This window comes from Rhinoraja longicauda, chromosome 2 (assembly GCF_053455715.1).
Source record: "Rhinoraja longicauda isolate Sanriku21f chromosome 2, sRhiLon1.1, whole genome shotgun sequence".
Lineage (NCBI taxonomy): Eukaryota > Metazoa > Chordata > Chondrichthyes > Rajiformes > Arhynchobatidae > Rhinoraja > Rhinoraja longicauda.
This window is the reverse complement of record NC_135954.1, coordinates 28445212-28463488: the sequence shown is the minus strand read 5'-3', so window position 1 is coordinate 28463488 and position 18277 is coordinate 28445212. Positions and strand designations below refer to the sequence as shown.

Sequence of the window (18277 nt, the reverse complement as noted above, 5' to 3'; positions counted from 1 at the left end):
GTTTTGTAATGTCTGAAGAAACTGCAGTGAATGCTTATGGTTGAGTTAATCTCACAAATGACCCAGTAACATTTAATTAGCATAGTGCTGCTTGTTTCTATATCTGATGCAATGACAAGTGACGATGCGGGGAATGTTTTCCAATATCATTAAATGTAAAGTTTTAATTAAGATTTCCAAATGGAGCATGTATATCTTATATTATTTCATCCTAAACATGTAATTTAATCCTGAACAGAAAGCTTTAAATTGTTGGACTAAACAGCATATAATTTGTGCAGGACTTGTGAGAGTGTTTTCTAAGTTAAATGTCTGCACATTAGCTCTGTCTGTAATGTGACTGATATCCCCATGATTTGGCGAAGTGTAATATTTCAACTCACAGTTAGAAACCAACAAATTGAACTGAAACTAGAAAATAGACAGAAAAAATCTAACTTAATGTATGAGGCTATCTAATAAAAAATAACTGAGTCTTCTGCTGATTATAAGCAGGGCAGGTTTGAGGGAGGAGCATTGAAATTAATTAGTAGTGTGTTCTAATCTTTGGGGTGTTTTTGACCTGACCCTGTTAAGTGACATGATTATCAGTGACCTTATGACTAAAACCAAAAGTAAGCTGCTGAGAAGGAAACTGGAGCATCTTCAATGATGTCTACTGGAAAATAAGATGGAGATTTTGCAGGCTTTACTGAATTCTGTGGCCAGCCTATTTGTCCATAGTTATTTTGGACTACCACAGATACGTTCAGAGAAATAAACCTGACTTTCGTGAAGTCAACAATTACACCACTCAAAAGATCAAGTCAGAATCCCCCAATGATTAAAACATAGTACTAATTAATTTCAGTGTTTCTCTCCCCCCCCCCCCCCCCCCCAACCAATAATGAAATCAGCAAATGCCACTGATTTATTTGAGACTAAATAGTCTTACACTTGATTATTTGAAGTTTGATTATCTGCTTTCTAATTTCTCCCCAAACTGATGCCATAATGTGAGTGAGATGTTATACTTATACTGTATATTAGTTTCATGGTTTAGGCTTACATTTATTACTGTCACATGTACCGAGATGCATGCAACCTAATCAAATCAAATAATACTATACATTATTACTATCAAGTCAGCTTCAAGTACACGACGTAGAGTGAGGGGACAGATGGAGAGTGTAGAATATAGTTTTTAGTATTGAAGCGCAACAGTTGCAGAGACAAAGTCCAATGTCTTCAATGTGGGAAAGGAGAATTGGACAGCACCCTAGTCGATGGAAGGATCCGTTCAGGAGCCTGATAACAGAGGGGGATAAGTTGTTTATGAATCTGGTGGTGTGTGCTTTCAAGCTTCAGTGTCTTCTGCCTGACGGGAACAAGGAATAGGACAAAGGAGCTGCCTATTCAGCTGGCTCTTTAGTCTTAAGGTGAGGGGACCTGGGATATTATCTAAACTGGAAAAATGAAAGGATCACTGCTCAATGACAACCGAAGGTACAAGGAACTGCTAGTTTATTAAAAAAACACAAAGTGCTGGAGTAACTCAGCGGGTCAGGCATCATCTCCGGAGGATATGGATGGGTGGCGTTTTGGGTCGGGACCCTTCTTCGGACGGATTGTAGGTGTGGAGGGGGTGGGTGGGGAGAGAACTGAAAAAGCGGTGGAGATAAGACAGACCCTAGCAAGTGATAGGTGGATACAGGTAATCAACCTCCTCCCCCCTCACCTGTATCCAATGATTACTTGCCAGGCTTTGTTTCACTCCCACTTTGTCAGCTTTTTCACCTCTCCACTGCAATCAGTCTGAAGGAGGGCCCCAACCCAAAATGTCGCCCGTCCATGTCAATTATAGCTACTGTCTGACCTTCTGAAGTTATCCTAACATTTTGAGTTTTTTTCAGTGACATCTAAACACTGGAAATAGTTTAAGCAGAAGAAGATGAGATGGTATTTATAAAAAATGCCCCTGTCAGTTTAAGTGGGGGCATGGAGGGAAAGTAAGATGACAGTATTACTGTGTGGCTTATTACAGTGTGGAGTGGGCAAAGGTATTAATTAGCCTGTGCTCCACCTGAAAATCATGCCCTCCTTCAATAATTTTGATGGAAAGTGTCAGAGAGACTAAGATGGTCAAAGCAAGACAGGCCAATCAATATGTGAACGTAACCCTGACCTCCTACTGTGCCCACTGGAGATAAGACAAAGCCTGTGACTAGTGGTGTGCCTCAGGGTTCGGTGTCGGGCCAGTTACTGTTTGCCATCTTCATCGATGATTTGGATGAGAACATACAGGGCAAGGTTAGCAAGTTTGCTGATGATACAAAAGTGGGCGGTTTTACAGATAGCGAAGATGGTTGTGAAAGTTTGCAGCAGGATCTGGATCGATTGGCCAGGTGAGCCGAGGAATGGTTGATGGAATTTAATACAGAAAAGTGTGAGGTGTTGCATTTTGGGACATCTAAAAAGGGCAGGATCTACACAATGAATGGTAGGCATCTGGGGAGAGTTGTAGAGCAGAGGGATCTAGGAGTGCAGGTGCATGGTTCCTTTAAGGTCGAGTCGCAGGTAGATAAGGTGGTCAAAAAGGCTTTTGGCACATTGGCTTTCATCAGTCAGAGCATAGAGTATAGAAATTGGGAGGTCATTTTGCAGTTGTATAAGATGTTGGTGAGACTGCATTTAGAATATTGTGTTCAGTTCTGGGCACAATGTTATAGGAAAGATATTGTCAAGCTTGAAAGGGTTCAGAGAAGATTTATGAGGATGTTGCCAGGACTAGAGGGTGTGAGCTCTAGGGAGAGGTTGAGTAGGCTGGGTCTCTATTCCTTGGAGAGCAGGAGGATGTGGGGTAATCTTATAGAGGTGTACAAAATCATGAGAGGAATAGATTGGGTAGATGCACGGAGTCTCTTGCCCAGTGTAGGGGAATTGAGGACATAGGTTAAAGGTGAAGGGAAAAAGATTTAATAGGAATTTGAGGGGTAACTTTTTCACACAAGGGTGGTGGGTTTATGGAACAAGCTGCTGGAGGAGGTATTTGAGGCTGGGACGACATTTAAGAAACAGTCAGACAAGTACATGGATGGGACAGGTTTGGAGGGATATGGACCAAGCGCAGGCCAGTGGGACTAGTGTAGCTAGGACATGTTGGCTGATGTGGGCAAGTTGGGCCGAAGGGCCTGTTTCCACACAATCACTCTATGACTCGACACTGAGTTCAAGGCCAGAGCATGAATGTATCGGGCATTTAAAACATAGCAAGTCCCCTCTCATCTCAAAATATTTGGCCTCCTTGGTTGCAGAGATCGTTATTATTATTTTAATTGTTTTTTAAGTAAGTTATATCAGTTAATTAGGCCTGAAGCACATTTATTTTTTAAATTTGTAATAGGTCTTATTTTAATTATTGCTATCTGCTTTAAATTGTTCCAAGATATCAAAGATCTTTGACAGCAGCAAGTGCCCTCCAGGGATGGGGGCGTGAGATCCCTTGCCTGGAGCCTGCTGGGGGCTGCTAACTGGCGCGTTGTTGCATTTCACTGGAAGGCAATAGCAGCAGCGAGCCCTCCAGGGTATCAGACCTCTGGCCAGCACAAAGTGCGGCTGCATCAAGAGCTGGGAAGGCTGTAGTGGGAGGGAGGGGGGGGGGGAGATTTGTGAGGGGGTTGAGCACAGGAAATGGTCTGGCTCGAGCTTGACCCATTGCACTCCTGGTTCAGACCTCTCCAGGAATCCCACCACAGGGCAGCTTTCCCTGTAACTCACTGTGCGATCACTCACTGTAAGGTTTGCATCGTGCACATATTGTACATAGCAGTCCATTTTCAATTGTTGGGATACTTTTTGTTATAAAGTAGTGAATATCTGAGCACAGTTATTTGTTATATCTCTGGATAAATATTTTTTTAAATCTATCCAAAACCATCTACCATCTATCTCACAAAGTTAAAATTTCACGTTGAATACATAACTACTGTGGAAATGCTTTAGCCAGGGAATGTTGCTAGAGGTTACTGTATGAGCATTTACGTTTACAGAAACTGATAGAGATCACTGTAATGGGGCACTACAGTCTCTCAAGCCTGTCACTGGATACCATCCACATACTCCACATTGTTTTCCATGTCACCACAGCAGAAGTAATGGATCTGTTTTTCCATGGACCCACGTTAATACTGTGTTGCAGCAGTGCTTTTTTTTGTCTTTATTTTCCTCCCCCAAAAAATGTGTGGTGCTTTTGTCACTTTCATTCAGTTAATTCCAAGATTTTTCAGTTCATTTCTTCTGTTGCGCTGTGTGTGTGCGTGTGCGCGTGCGCGCGTGTGTGTGTGTGTGATTTCTGCATAGGAGAAAACACAATAAACTTTAAGTCTGCAGGCAATGATTAATGTGAGCAGAGTGCTCCAGTATTGAACACCACTGTTTTTGCAGTGTGAGGTCTTAATACCATGTGCTCCATTTGGGATTTTTGTTGAATTCTTCATATTCAGCATTCTTATGAGTAAGTTGCAAGTTGGAAAGGTTAGATGCATATTTATCAGTTAAGGTTTGTATTTACTAATGCTGGATTGTTACCTACAGGAAAGTATACAGATATAACACTTGAGAATAAATTATTTTCAAAGCTGTTGGTTATTCAGTACATGCCAGACTTGACAGGTGGAGGTGAATCAAACATGCTCGTCGCTCCCTTGGCGATGCCCACCCTCCCCCGGGGTGCTCCTTCCGGCCACCTGTTCCTTTGGCACTGTCCGAACATGTACCCGGTCAATTCCTTTAAATTGACCGGGTACACGCCATTTACTCCAACCTGCTGCATTCTAAAAATACCAAGTGACGTTGTAATAAGTCACTCCAGCATTTTGTGAATAAATCGATTTGTACCAGCATCTGCAGTTATTTTCTTATACTACTGGTACTCCCCTTAGTTTGGTTTAGTGTAGTTTAGAGATACAGCACGGAAACAGGCCTTCTGGCCCACCGAGACTGCACTGATCGGCGACCCCCATTAATCTAGCACACTCTACACACTGGCGCCAACTTACAATTTTTACCGAAGTCAATTAACCTAGGGGCCTGTATGTCTTTGGAGTGTGGAAGGAAACCAGAGAACCCAGGGAAAGCCCACACTATCACGGTGAGAACGTACAAACTCCATATAGACAGCGCCTGTAGTGAGGGTCAAACCCGGGTCTCTGGCACTGTGAGGCAACAATTCCACTGCTGTGCCACCATGACTTTATAATAATGCAGATTATTTTTGTCATCAGCCAATATTCTTACAATTTGTTATTGAATTTCATTTTGGTGCTTTTAAGAAGTGTGCACTGGGTATAAGACAACTAATTTAATGGATTGATTAGATCTAGTTTGAAATAAATTTTATTGACCATTAGAATGAGATGTTGCGCATAATAAAAAAGTTCTGTGATGAGAAATAGAGTCATACAGCACAGACATAGGTCCTTCAGCCCACTTTGTCCTTGCCAACCAAAATGGCCATCTAAACTAATCCATATGCCTGCATTGGTCTTGTATTCCTCTACACCTGATATCTAGTCTTCACACTGTACTTGTTTATATTTTCACTTAATGATCAATAGAAATAACATTTTGCTTATCAACAAATGTTCAGTCAATTGTATCTGAGAAATTAATTCATATAAAAGGGTCAACTAATCAGCAATTCTCTCCTACAAGAATTTTGAGTGCTGAATTTTGGCTGCAATAAAAGCTGCATATTTACAATAAGTAAGCCTTTAAATATTTTTATAGTATGTGAAATTGCAACAAATCTTTGTCTTATTTTTTGCTGGGAATTAAAGCTTTCACTTTACAAAGCACCTTTCATGACTTTGGGTCATGTCAACATGCCACATAACCAATTAAATAGTTGAAATACAGCCAGGTTGTAATTTAGAAAATATAGTGAAATTGCAGACAGCAAACTGATAATGATCATGTCATCTTCTTTAATACTGTTGCTTGAGGGATAAGTCTTGGCCAGGACACCGTGGTGAAGTTTCCCGAGAATGGCAATGATATTTTTGTGCTCATGGCATGGACACAGGACTTGAACACACGGCCTTCGAACTGAACGGTTTCATTCAGTGAAGCACAGCTGAATTTGTACTTAGAATTGTCAACAGAATATGTTGGCATCTGGTTTGCATGCAATTTCTTCAAAGAGTAGGCCAGTGATAAAATCAAGTGGCTTTGTTGTTGAAGCAGCACTTTATTGCCACTTTAGTTTAATGATGTAACTCTTGAATACCAAGTGTCAGAGTGTTTGTGATGATCACTCTCGGCAAGGGTTTGACTGTGACATTCTGGTGTCGCTGCATTAACAAAGTTCATGGATTCTGTGTAAAGTGGTATGTGAGTAATGTATTTGTGGCTAACATCCTGTACTTTAACCTCTCAGGCTTTCCAGAAATGTTCAGTTATGGATGTAAGTTCCAAATCAGTTGTTGAACATCCGAAAGTTGAATTGCAAGCCAGAGATGTAAGGTCCACAACCTTATCACCCAAAGAAAAGAAGGTAACATGTATGGCATCAGAATATGAGCTTGCTCTGCTCCAGTTTTTCCTACTTCAATACTAACCACACTTCTTCCTTGCTGGAGCCTATATTCCAAACACTCTATGAAACTGGCATGCTTTGCGGCCAAGTGTCTTAAACCATTTCTGCAATGGTTCTGCATGTATAAAAGATCAGTTGCCATGCAGCTTTGACCATTCATTAACATCTCCTGCTAATGATCTGCAGGGAGAGATATTCCTCCTTTTAAGTGTAACTTAAAATTCTCTTTGTTGAATTGAATTAAGTGGTACATTGTAATGCCTTTAAAACGTTTATATTATCTAGAAGCTTTCAAAGGCAGAGTAGTAATACATCATTGTCATTGAATGAGACAGAGTGTGAGCTGGTGATTTGGTCCATTGACCTAGTGCAGGTTCTTTGGTTGGACAATCCAATTCAAGCCCATTACCTGCCCCGTTCCTCTGCTTTCTGTGTTGTTCTTCCCCTCTTCATTCAACATCTTTCTGATTAATACATAATTGTAAGACAACTATAATCTCCCTGTATTTTCTCTCTAATTCCCTCTTTTAATAAGAAAGGACTTTCGCTTTGCATTAATGCAAATAGAACATGCAAGTATTTGTCAAATCCATTAATCGTTCGGCATTACTGAACAGGATCTTACATTTAGTTCCTTCATCGACCCATCCTAATGAGTAAAAAAAAAGTCCATGAATAATGCATATATGAATATAATATAGAAAATATGTTAAAAACTGCATGGCTTTGATGTATACTGTGTGTTACATCTGATTGAATAACGACTTTATAGTTCAGTAGCTAGGAAGGCAAAATGTTTTCATATTCATTTAAATACCTCCTTCGAAATAAATAAAAATCAAAAGGTCAAACAAGAATCTATTTCAGTGAGACACAAGAGACTACAGATGCTGGAATCTGCAGCAAAAGGAGTATAGATTTGAAAACAAAAGGACCATGATAATGTAGTTGTCTTTTCTCCCATAATATCTTCTGCTTATTCGATGTTTTTAAACTTGCCAGATATTATTGATGGAAGATGGAAACATTTTAATTGATGATACTCGTCACAATGTAAAATGTTATCATAGAGCAAAGTATTCCCAGACCTCTATTATAATTCCCACGAGCTTAGTGAAAATTAATAATCCATTGGAAAGGTAGTAGTTAAAATTTGCAATATTTTCAAACACCTTTTGTTTCAGGCTTTAATGTATTTCATGCTTGCAAAAATAAAATCACAAATATAATAACCCTCAGTGTATTACATTTATAAACCACTCCAATTCATGCTGAAAATAATGTATTATATTGTTTTGTTGTGTAATTTATGGATATCTCCAAAAGGGATGATTTCATTAAAATAGCTTTTAAAATCATTGTGCTGGTTGCTCGAGCTGACCATTTTGTGGCTGCATTTGTACATTGTCCTCCTCCTCCTCGTCCTGTAACATCAAAAGGTGGTCTACCTCATGTGTAAGAAGGAATTGTAGATGCTGGTTTACATCGGCGATACCAAACGCAGACTGGGCGATCGATTCGCGGAACACCTTTGCTCAGCTCGTGTGAATCAACCTGATCTCCCGGTTGCTGGACACTTTAATTCCCCTTCCCATTCCTACACAAACCTTTCTGTCCTTGGTCTCCTCCATTGTCAGAGTGAGGCTAAACGCAAATTGGAGGAACAGCATCAGCATCTCATATTTCGCTCGGGCAGCTGTCAGCCCAGTGGTATGAATATTGATTTGTCTCACTTCAGGTAGCCCCGGCATTCCTTCTCTCTCTATCCCTCCCCCACCCAATTCGCACTAGCTGCTCATTTTCATCCTACAAACCGCTTACAATGGCCTGTTTCCTTTATCATCGTTACTTTTTTGCATATCTTTCATTCATTGTTCTTTATCTCTCCACATCACCGTCTATATCTCTCCTTTCCCTTATCTCTAACCAGTCTGAAGAAGGGTCTTAACCCGAAACATCACCCATTCCTTCTCTCCAGTGATGCTGCCTGTCCCGCTGAGTTACTCCAGCTTTTTGTGTCTATCTTCGGAGAACTACCTCAGTCTTCCTTTTGTTTTACTCGGTGAAAAACAAGCCAGCTGCCTAGCAGGGTATTTACTTGCACCAGCTATTGTTGGTACTAGGAACTTTAGCTCAGAATTTTAGCTCAGTATTACTGAAGTGAAGCCTTAGCAAAACTTGCTAAAGTTTTTACTTGAATCTCGACAGTTGTAAGCTTTATTGATAATTTTATATTGCAAACAACCTTTGTTTCCTGGCTAATGGAATGATCGATGTTTTCAGTCCACTCCTTAGCAGCAGACAATCTTGCTTTATTCTTACTTCCTCAACTTTACTCTGCTTCTTTATTTGTTTAACCCAAGCTCTCGATTAATTATGTTTATAAGGAAAAAATAGTTTGTGATTACGAATGAAGGGGGGCAATGGTGCATTCGCTGCGGGTTTGACTGTTGATTAAAAAATGCATTAAAGAACTTGTTTGATATTTGCGCATTTTATATTCTGTAATACTAAATGTTTGTCTAAGAATCATTAGACCATGGGGAACAAAGCTGATGAGTACTACATCAGCTGTACATATTAATAAAAATTATGATTATTTCATGCAGCAAATTAAGAGAGTCTCAGACATCTCCCCAAAAACAGCGCAACCGCTAATGGTCGCATTAGAGTCCATATCGCAAAATATCAAATTAGTTTAATGATTCAATAGCTAACCCATGGTCTAAGTTCAATAGACTTTATTTGCAATGGTATGGTAATTTAAATGGCGAAAACACTTTTAGACTATGACGTTAAACTGATTCTTCATTTGATTTCTGTGCTCGTTTTTACTTTTACTTTTGCGAGAAAATGTTGAAGTTGAGCTTCAAAGTCTTGTATTTCCTTGTTTTCTTACAAAGCGCAGAATCACCGTCAATAATCCAGCACATTCCTATTATCTGAATCTACTTGATATTTCTGGATTGGGCAATATGAATTTTTTTGTGGAATTGCAAATTTAATGTTATACTCGTTTGTGAAGCCCATTTTAACTTCAGGATAGAGTCCTGACCTTCTTTCCAAGTCGATTCATATAATGGGACTTGCTGAGCTCTTTGATTGCAGTGCAGAGATTTTTGGGGGTTTACAATCTATTTTTAAACATCTGTGTTTTCACGTTTGAACAGTTTTCAAGTAGGTTGCAAGATGAAGCTGTATTTTAATTTTTGCTGCCATAAATAGCACGAATAATCGTTGGATTGAAACTCGGATTATTGCAGCAATAACCACAATATCCATATAGAAGTTATAAGGAAAGAGGCTTCAGTGCCTATCAGCTCGACTACTATTCCATTCAAACACTATTTGGATACAGATTAGCTGCATTTCTGTTACTGCTGCTGATTTGTATCTGGATTTCTGGTAACAGGGAATTTGAATTAAGAGAAACAAAACTAGTTTCCCAGCAATAAGCAAAAGATTTGCAGAATGGAAGACTGAAACTTTTATAGATACTGAAATCACAGATGTCCTACAATCTCAAATTTGAATTAATACTTGTTTGCTGTGTATGGTGTGAATCAAATTTCTTTAAAGGCATTCCTGCTCCTTTGATATTTCTTTACTTGTCTTGGCTTCTTTGGGCTTGCTTGTTAAATTTCTAGGATGTTACTGTTGTTGTTTTTGTTTTGTAACTTTGGCTATTGGCGACTGGCCTTGGTGCTAGCAATGTTTCTTTTGAAATCTGATGCTCAGGGCTGTTTGGATTTTGATATTTGGTGATTGATAATAATGTTGTCCAATCTATAACTTGTTATTCAATCTTGGGATAATTTATGGGATTTTGCTCATGTTTTGCCTGGTCATTTTTGCTTTGTGAATGCTTAATATGATGTAATTAAGATAATAAAAATTCCATTCTAATATTTTTGTTGCCTTGATTAGAATATTTTAAATTGCATTGTGCATAATGCTTGTGACGGATGGCACTGCAGACAGGTGAATGAGAGGTCTGTTACAGACTTTAAATGCTTTATGGTAAATATAGTTACTGATTTCCAGAGCATTTGTTGTGCAATAACTTGTCATAATCAACTATCCTAGCAGAAACCAGACACTTTTGGCGAGCAGGTTATATGCACAGAGAATGAACACAAAGTTGTGCTGGATTCTAAAGTGGTAAGTAATCTAAAAAGGTGTCACCTGAGACCTGCTTTCTGTTGCAAATTATTAATATTTCTTATTATTGATAGATATTTTTGATTTTAACATATTGCATTGCAGAATATACTTATATTTGCAGATTTTCTTCTTTTTTTTGCAGGTTTCTTGCGATACTACAATGGCTTCCAACGTGTTTGTATTCCACAATATTCAACCAGCTTTTACTGAAATGGAGCCTCTGCCACAGGAAGAGACCCCTGAGTCTTCATCGCACCACAAGGACACGTCACAATGCTTAGATGGAGAAGAGGAATCTGTGGTTTATCAGCCACAGGTTGCCATTCAATCTGTTGAAAATAAGAAAGATATCACTCTAATGAAAGAAATTTTGCCAGCAATAAAGACTGATGAATTCATTGTGATGGGCGACACAAAAAGTGGGCTGCAGGACTTTGGCTCAGCACATGTAGCAGAGAAGTCAGCTTGTACAAATATTTCCACAGCTGAGGAAGTTATTGGACAGAGTGTTCAGCCCAGCCTTAAGAAATCAAGTCTAGCAATACCCTTGGTAAGATCCACCGTCGTTCCAGACCATCACGACTCACTTGCCAACAAATGTGAACCCCTTGATTGGGAAATGGGGAAAACTCCTAGCATGGATTCAACAGACATGAATAAACAGAAAGAAGACTTTAGCCAGCAGGTGGTATTGCGACAGAAGCTCCCCAAAAATGTAACATTTAAATTCCTGGATGATGAATCTTCAAGCTCCTCTGGTGAAGATTCCCCAACAAGTGACAACATCGCGTTCATGATCACCAACACTGAGGTCCAGGCTCTATCCAGTGGGGAGGTTAATGACATTGTAAACAGGAAAGGAGAATACTTTCAGACCGTGAATGTAGATGCAAATCAAGACATGACATCGTTTCAGGATTGTTACCAGGAGTCTGGCCAGGAAAACCCAGTGCTCTACATGGACCGAAAACCAGTCATTATTATCTTTGATGAGCCAATGGACATCCGATCTGCATACAAGAGGTTATCAACAGTGTTTGAAGAATGTGATGAAGAGTTGGAAAAGATGATGGCTGAAGAAAACATAATAGAAGAAGAGAATGAAGAATCTGAAACATCGACCCTGGAAGAAACATTGGAAGAACCCACAAGTATTGGTGATGAAGTACAATTGAAAAATATTTCTCCTACTGTGGTGTCAGCACCCAGCTTGGTGTGCGAAAAGACCAACAGCACGTTACAACTTTGTTCCACTGATGTCAGTGAGCCAAAAGAAAGTAAATTTGGTGCCGCAGAAGGTGATGGCTCAAAATCAGATTGTGTGGAAGGGGGCCCATTTGCCTCTAAGGCAGACGCAAAGAAAAGGTTTAAATTCAAATTCCCCAAGAAACAGTTTGCAGCTCTGACCCAAGCTATTAAAACCGGCACAAAGACAGGGAAGAAAACCTTGCAGGTGGTTGTTTATGAGGATGAAGAAGAACCCGATGGAACAGTGAAACAGCATAAGGAAGCGAAAAGATTTGAAATTGAACAATCAAAGAGCAAAGATGAAGCCCCAGAATCAAGGCAACTTGGTTACACTGACACGGCATCTAATCCATCTCGAACTGACCAGATTCGGAAAAATACTTACAAGACATTGGACAGTCTTGAGCAAACCATCAAACAGTTAGAAACGACTATTAGTGAAATGAGCCCAAAGATGGCAGAGGGAAAGTACACAACATGCTCTTCAGAGATCTGTGAATCATCTCAAGGGCCGGTATTAGGGGATGAAATCAAATCATCCACTGATTACCTGTTGCATTCCTCTGCAAAGACAACTCAAACTACCAAGATCAAACCGCCTCTCCTTCCAAATATCTCCACAAAATCAAGTGAACACCAGGTGTCCTGTTGTGTTTTTGTTTCTCTAGTCTGCTACATGCGGGTGATGTGATTCCTCTTTCTGGTTTCTAATACCTGAAGCATAACTGGTTAATGGTTTGGTGAACATTGGTGTTGGGCAAAGCTAATGTATATTAATCTGAAAGCTGATTTGATCTTTGTTAATTGAAATTGTAATTAAGCTTTGGTCTAACTGGGTGTTTGACCTCCAGGTAATTAATGTAAGCTGCTTATAAAATAACTTTGATTTTCCATCTATGCACTTCTAATCAAGCTTGAATCTGGTTGAAATGGGAACCGCAGTTCTGTTCCCTGTGCATGTTAAGGTAAATGCATTTCTGCCGTGTTTTGGGTAGTAGTGATCTGCAAGGAGGCACGCTCTTTTCTGATCTTCTGAAGATTTGCTAATGCACCTTGTTGCGGGCAGTAAGGATAATTCTCTACTTTGTTTTAAGTGCAATGATTTGATTTTCTTGCAGGGTTCAAGTCTGATGTCCCCAACCAGCAGAATGCCTGTCTCTGTGGGATCAAAGTTACGGCAGCAACAAGGAAGCACAGAAAAGGTGACAAAGCAGAAGCTTCAGGACTCCCAGCGACAGTTTCGACAGGTAGTTTTGTTCTAGAACTCAGTCCAGAAAATTAAGAAAGAAATTAAAATATTTATGAACTTTAGTCTTTTTCTTAATTAAATGTCAGTGGTACAATATCTGATTTAAATTACTCCATTAATCTATAAACCGGACCTGGTATCAGCTTATAAATGCTGATGAACTGTGAAATATTTGGTGTTTCTGCTATAATACTTCAAGGATTTCCCCATTTCTCTGTCAGCCACCTCTTATTGAATGTCTGTAACCTTTTGTGTAGCAAACCCATTAACAAGTAACTTGCTATTGACTTGTTTCCTATTAATTTTCCATCAGGTTTTATAGTGTGTGATTGGAACGACTAAAGTAACCAGATTTAACCATTACATCTAAACTAACTGCCATGATAACTTATGTTTACTGAATGGATTGGAATATGAATGACTAGTTAGTTAGTTTATTTTCCAAGCTTGCATTCTAATAGTAGAAACGCATGGTTCTAATAATTCTCAATAATCATACTTTTTTCTTTTATTTTCTTTCTTTCCACATTTATATGTTGTGGGATTTACCAGGTCCGTTAAACCCCTGCAAGGCTCACCAGGATAATAAGGTTCTGCACTGTTAATTCTTTTGTCTGACTGGGACTGTTCTGGCAGGCCCCATGGCTAAAATGTTGGTGGCTCTCTGACAAACTTATCTCCTGCCATCTTTATTTGCAGGCTAATGGAAGTGCTAAGAAACCTGGTGGGGAGAGTAAGGCTACTTCCCCTACTTTACCTGCTTCTAAGATCCCGGCCCTCTCTGCTAGCTCTGGGAAAAGTAGCTCTGTGACTAGTCCCAGCAATGAAAGCACTAACCATCCCAGTACTTCCAGTAAACATCCCTTACCCACTGTTAATTCCCTCACTCCAGCTGCAGGGCGCAATGCCCATGCTCCATCTGTATCCCATATTCCTTCTACCTCTAATGGCTCACTTAAGCTTCATGCTCAAAGCCCTGCCTTAACAGGCAGAGGACAGCCTCTTTCTTTTCCAAATGGCAGACCCGCTTCATCTTCCTCACCCTCTGGCCCCTCCCCGGTTTCCCCGACCTCACTGACTCAAGGAGCGAAGAGCATCCGGACAATCCATACCGCTAGTTTTGCAAGCTACAAGCAACAGACCATCAACCCCAGCAAATCCACTGTCAAAGAAACGGCATAGAGGCGTGGTGGAACCCTCCTTCATCTTTTATTTTGTTCAACGTTTTAGTAGATTGCTTTTCATTTCATTATGATTTTATAAAGTTCCTCACATAATGTGCATTCAGCATAGACAGAATTAACAGATTGCTGTAGACCTACGAACACTGAATTCCTTGTGCGGTTTTGATGCAAATGTGAAGTAACTTGCCTGTAAATAATTATTCTAGTTAAGCCGATTCAAAATCAGCTGATATAATAAATAAAAGATTGGGTGTTGAGGTATAATGACCATAGTAGAAAAGACATTCACTTGCTGGCAACATTTTTTCAAGCACATTGTTTTTATACAGAGTATATTTTCACATTGTGCAGTTGGCATTGCTTTAACTATTGTAAAGTTTGAATAATAGACACTGGGATATTGATTTTAAAACTAACATAAATTATTCCATACCAAAATGTCACAATACAGGGGGAAAAGCTGGGGAACTGTAATAGAAATATGAATATAAGTTCAAAAGGTAAAACATTAACAAAGTAACTGCACACACAGTTTGCACTGAATTAAGTTTTTTTCAGCATATTTGACATTAGATTGCTATATGACATAAATGCTATATTTAATGCTTGTTTCTTAATCCTAGCAAGTGGGTTTTACCTGCAGCTAATAATGCTATGTCATGGACAGCTAGCTACCTGTAGCTTAAGGAGATGATCTGTTGCATTTTTATTGACCATAGCTTGCTACATATTTCATTAAATCAATCAATTAAGTTTCCATTTCCACAATTGGGAGTTTTTATAAATAATAATGCTTCACAAGATGATGAAAAGGGACATGATAATGCTGATCAAATACATTGTTTGGATGAGTGCAAGACTGGTGTAATGTTGTAGATATACTATTTGTGTTGTACTGCCATTCTCTCAATAATAAAAATATAAGTATTGCTTTTTTGGAGTGATTGATGAAATGCTGTTTCCTATTTTGCATCAGTTTTTATGTAAAACTGATTATTCTCTCTAATTGCTTCAAGCTTTGTTTGTACTTCAATTTAATAGTTTTTAAGACATAGTTACACAATTGTTTTTAAACTAATTCTTTTGCCTAGTTTCATGAAAGTGAATGCTAGTCGCAGTTACTTATTAAAAAAAAAATTAAGAGACTTGTAAAACTCGCAAACCTATATGTTTTGTGTGTATATGAAGTTATACACAATATCTGCTTATAAATCTGCAGGGATGCTTATAGTTTTCACTCTAGTACCAAAGTTTGTTTATTTGCATGTCTTTTTATTATAAGATATATTTTAAGAATCAGATGGGAATATGTGATCTATAAGATGGGGCATGTTTGCACATCCAGAGGTTTTTTTTTGTACATAGGTTTGTTATTTGTAAAACATATTATATTGTAAAAGACAGCATTGTGGTGAACTGCAAACTCTAGCCATGTGAAGAAGCAATGAAATAAAGGGCCGCATGCTTGTAGTTCTATCTATTGTCGTTTGAGTAATGGTATGTGGATCAGTATAATCTATTTGTAGAGTACTAAATGTCCATTTTCCACCCTGCCATCACACTCCCTGTGTGTGTGTGTGTGTGTGGGTGTGAGTGTGTGTCTATCTATCTCTCACTCTTGCCCTCTCTCGCTCTTTTGCTCTCATTCACACTCTCTCTCTCTCTCTCTCTCTCTCTCTCTCTCTCTCTCTCTCTCTCTCTCTCTCTCTCTCTCTCTCTCTCTCTCTCTCTCTCTCTCTCTCTCTCTCTCTCTCTCTCTCTCTCACACTCACACTCACACTCACTCTCTCTCACACTCACTCTCTCTCTCTCACATTATCTCACACACACACACACTCCTCTCTCTCTCACACACATACACTCTCCACTCTCTCTCACACACACTCCTCTCTCTCTCACACACTCCTCTCTCTCTCACACACATACACTCTCCACTCTCTCTCACACACCTACACACTCTTTCCCTTTCTCACACACACACACAAGCACAATCTCTCTCTCACGCACACTCTCCTGTGCTCCATTTACACTTCACAGCCAATCTCCTGTGCATTCCTTTCAATGTTAATTTGCATAGTTCCCGGCTGGTGAAGAAGACGAAAAAGCGATGAAATACTTCACCACTGTATTTGTATTACAGCAGAAGGTTGATACTGCCTTGGGAATTGTTTGCACATTTTTCCAGAAGGACAAACCATATCCCAAAGGATCAGCAATTTGGGAAGGTTGTCTGTGGCACATTTGGAAATTGACATTTCCAATCATATATGAAGAGCATCAAATATAATGGAAAATCACCGTGTAACCAAGTGACACCCTGCACGTTCCAAAGTTTAAAAAGCTTTCACTGAATCCAGAGCTATACTTAACTAACTAAGCAAAAATGTCACGTGAAAGAGGTCAGCAAAATGTAGGTTTTCATTCAAACCAAAGATGAAAATGCTGTGCTCTTGTCATGTTTACATTCCAGAATGGCTTTGCTGATGGCTGTGGGTCCCAGAGCCCCTGAAGAAGTGAATTGCAACGATGTATTCCTACAGATGCTTAAAAGTGGATATAAAACAGAATTAGCTGGATAGAGTTAGCAGGCTCAGCAGCATCTGCGGAAAGCGAAACAGAGTCAGTAGAATCAATGCCTTTTCATCACAACCAGCCATTTAAGTATTATTGTCAATGAAACTCTCAGCAGCTCGTGTAGCAACTATGGAAAGAAAAACAGAGTGCATAGAGTGCTACAGGACAGGAACAGGCCCTTCAGCCCATCGTCTATTGACTACAATGCCAATCAAACTCATCCCATCTGCTTGCACATGGTCTGTATACTGTATTGGTATTGGTTTATTATTGCCATATGTACAGCGATTTGCTAAGAATGAATTCCCGATCTATGTACGGCGATGCAATGAAAAGCTTTGCTTTGTATACTCTCCAGGCAGATCACAACATGCAAGAGTGCATGAGGTAGTGTAAAAGAGAAAATTGACAGAGTGCAGAATATTGTGTTGCAGCTACAGTGAATAAAGGGCCACAGTGAAGTAGACTGGAAGATCGGGAATTCATTCTTAGCAAATGAGAGCATGTAGCATATAACTTGTTCAAGAGTCTAATAACTTCAGTGAAGAAGTAGTCCTTGAATCTGGTGCTATGTGCTTTCAAACATTTGTATCTTTTGCCCGATGGGAAAGGGGAGAAGAGAGAATGACTCGGGTTTGAATATTCCTCGATCGTGTTGGCTGCTTTTCCGGGGCAGCGTGGAAGTATAGATGTGGTTGTTGGGTTGGGGGGGAGGGGGGCATTGGGGAGGCTGATGGTGTAATGAAATTTGGCTGCTCCCACAATTGCAATTTCCTGTGGTTTTAGGCAGAACAGTTGCCATGGCAAGCTGTGAGACATCAGGAAAGGGTGCATTCTGTGTTGCATCTGTAGAAATTAGTAAGAGTCATTGGCGGGCTGCTGAATTTATTTAACCTTCTGAGAAAGTAAGTGTAACAGTATGTTTTCTTGGTTGTGGCTTCAATGTGGTTGGACCAGGACAAAACATTGGTGACTTTTACACCTAGGATCTTGAAACTTTCAACCATCTTCACTTCAGCACCAGTGAAACAAAGCACCAATATAGCGTGTTTCCACTTTGCTTCCTAGTCATTGACCAGCTCCTTCATTTTTTTAACACTGAGGGAGAGGTTGCTGTCTTGACACTTGTTGCTGAGATCTCTACCTCCCTCCTGTACTCCTTCTCGTCGTTGTTTGAGATCCATCAACTACTGCTAACATGTAAATGGGGATAGAATGGGATTTGCCTGCAAGGTTGTGATTGTGTAGGAGTTGGGGGCGCAGCTTTGTGGGGCACTGGTGTTG

General features: G+C 39.7%; 1 protein-coding gene across 4 annotated transcripts in view; it reads left to right on the top strand.

Annotated features, from left to right (window-relative positions):
- LOC144603091 (sickle tail protein homolog) overlaps positions 1 to 15873 on the top strand; it is a 514507-nt gene extending 498634 nt beyond the window's left edge. For 3 of the 4 annotated variants that reach the window (XM_078416234.1, XM_078416240.1, XM_078416255.1), the window contains 5 exons: positions 6416 to 6532; positions 10661 to 10735; positions 10881 to 12626; positions 13105 to 13233; positions 13935 to 15873. In XM_078416234.1, coding sequence (XP_078272360.1) covers positions 6416 to 6532; positions 10661 to 10735; positions 10881 to 12626; positions 13105 to 13233; positions 13935 to 14417 — 2550 coding nt within the window. In that variant the 3' untranslated portion in view covers positions 14418 to 15873. Of the gene's footprint in view, positions 1 to 6415; positions 6533 to 10660; positions 10736 to 10880; positions 12627 to 13104; positions 13234 to 13787 lie in introns of all 4 variants that reach the window. The other variant, XM_078416248.1, reaches the window with a different exon arrangement.
- The last annotated feature ends 2404 nt before the right edge of the window (positions 15874 to 18277 follow it).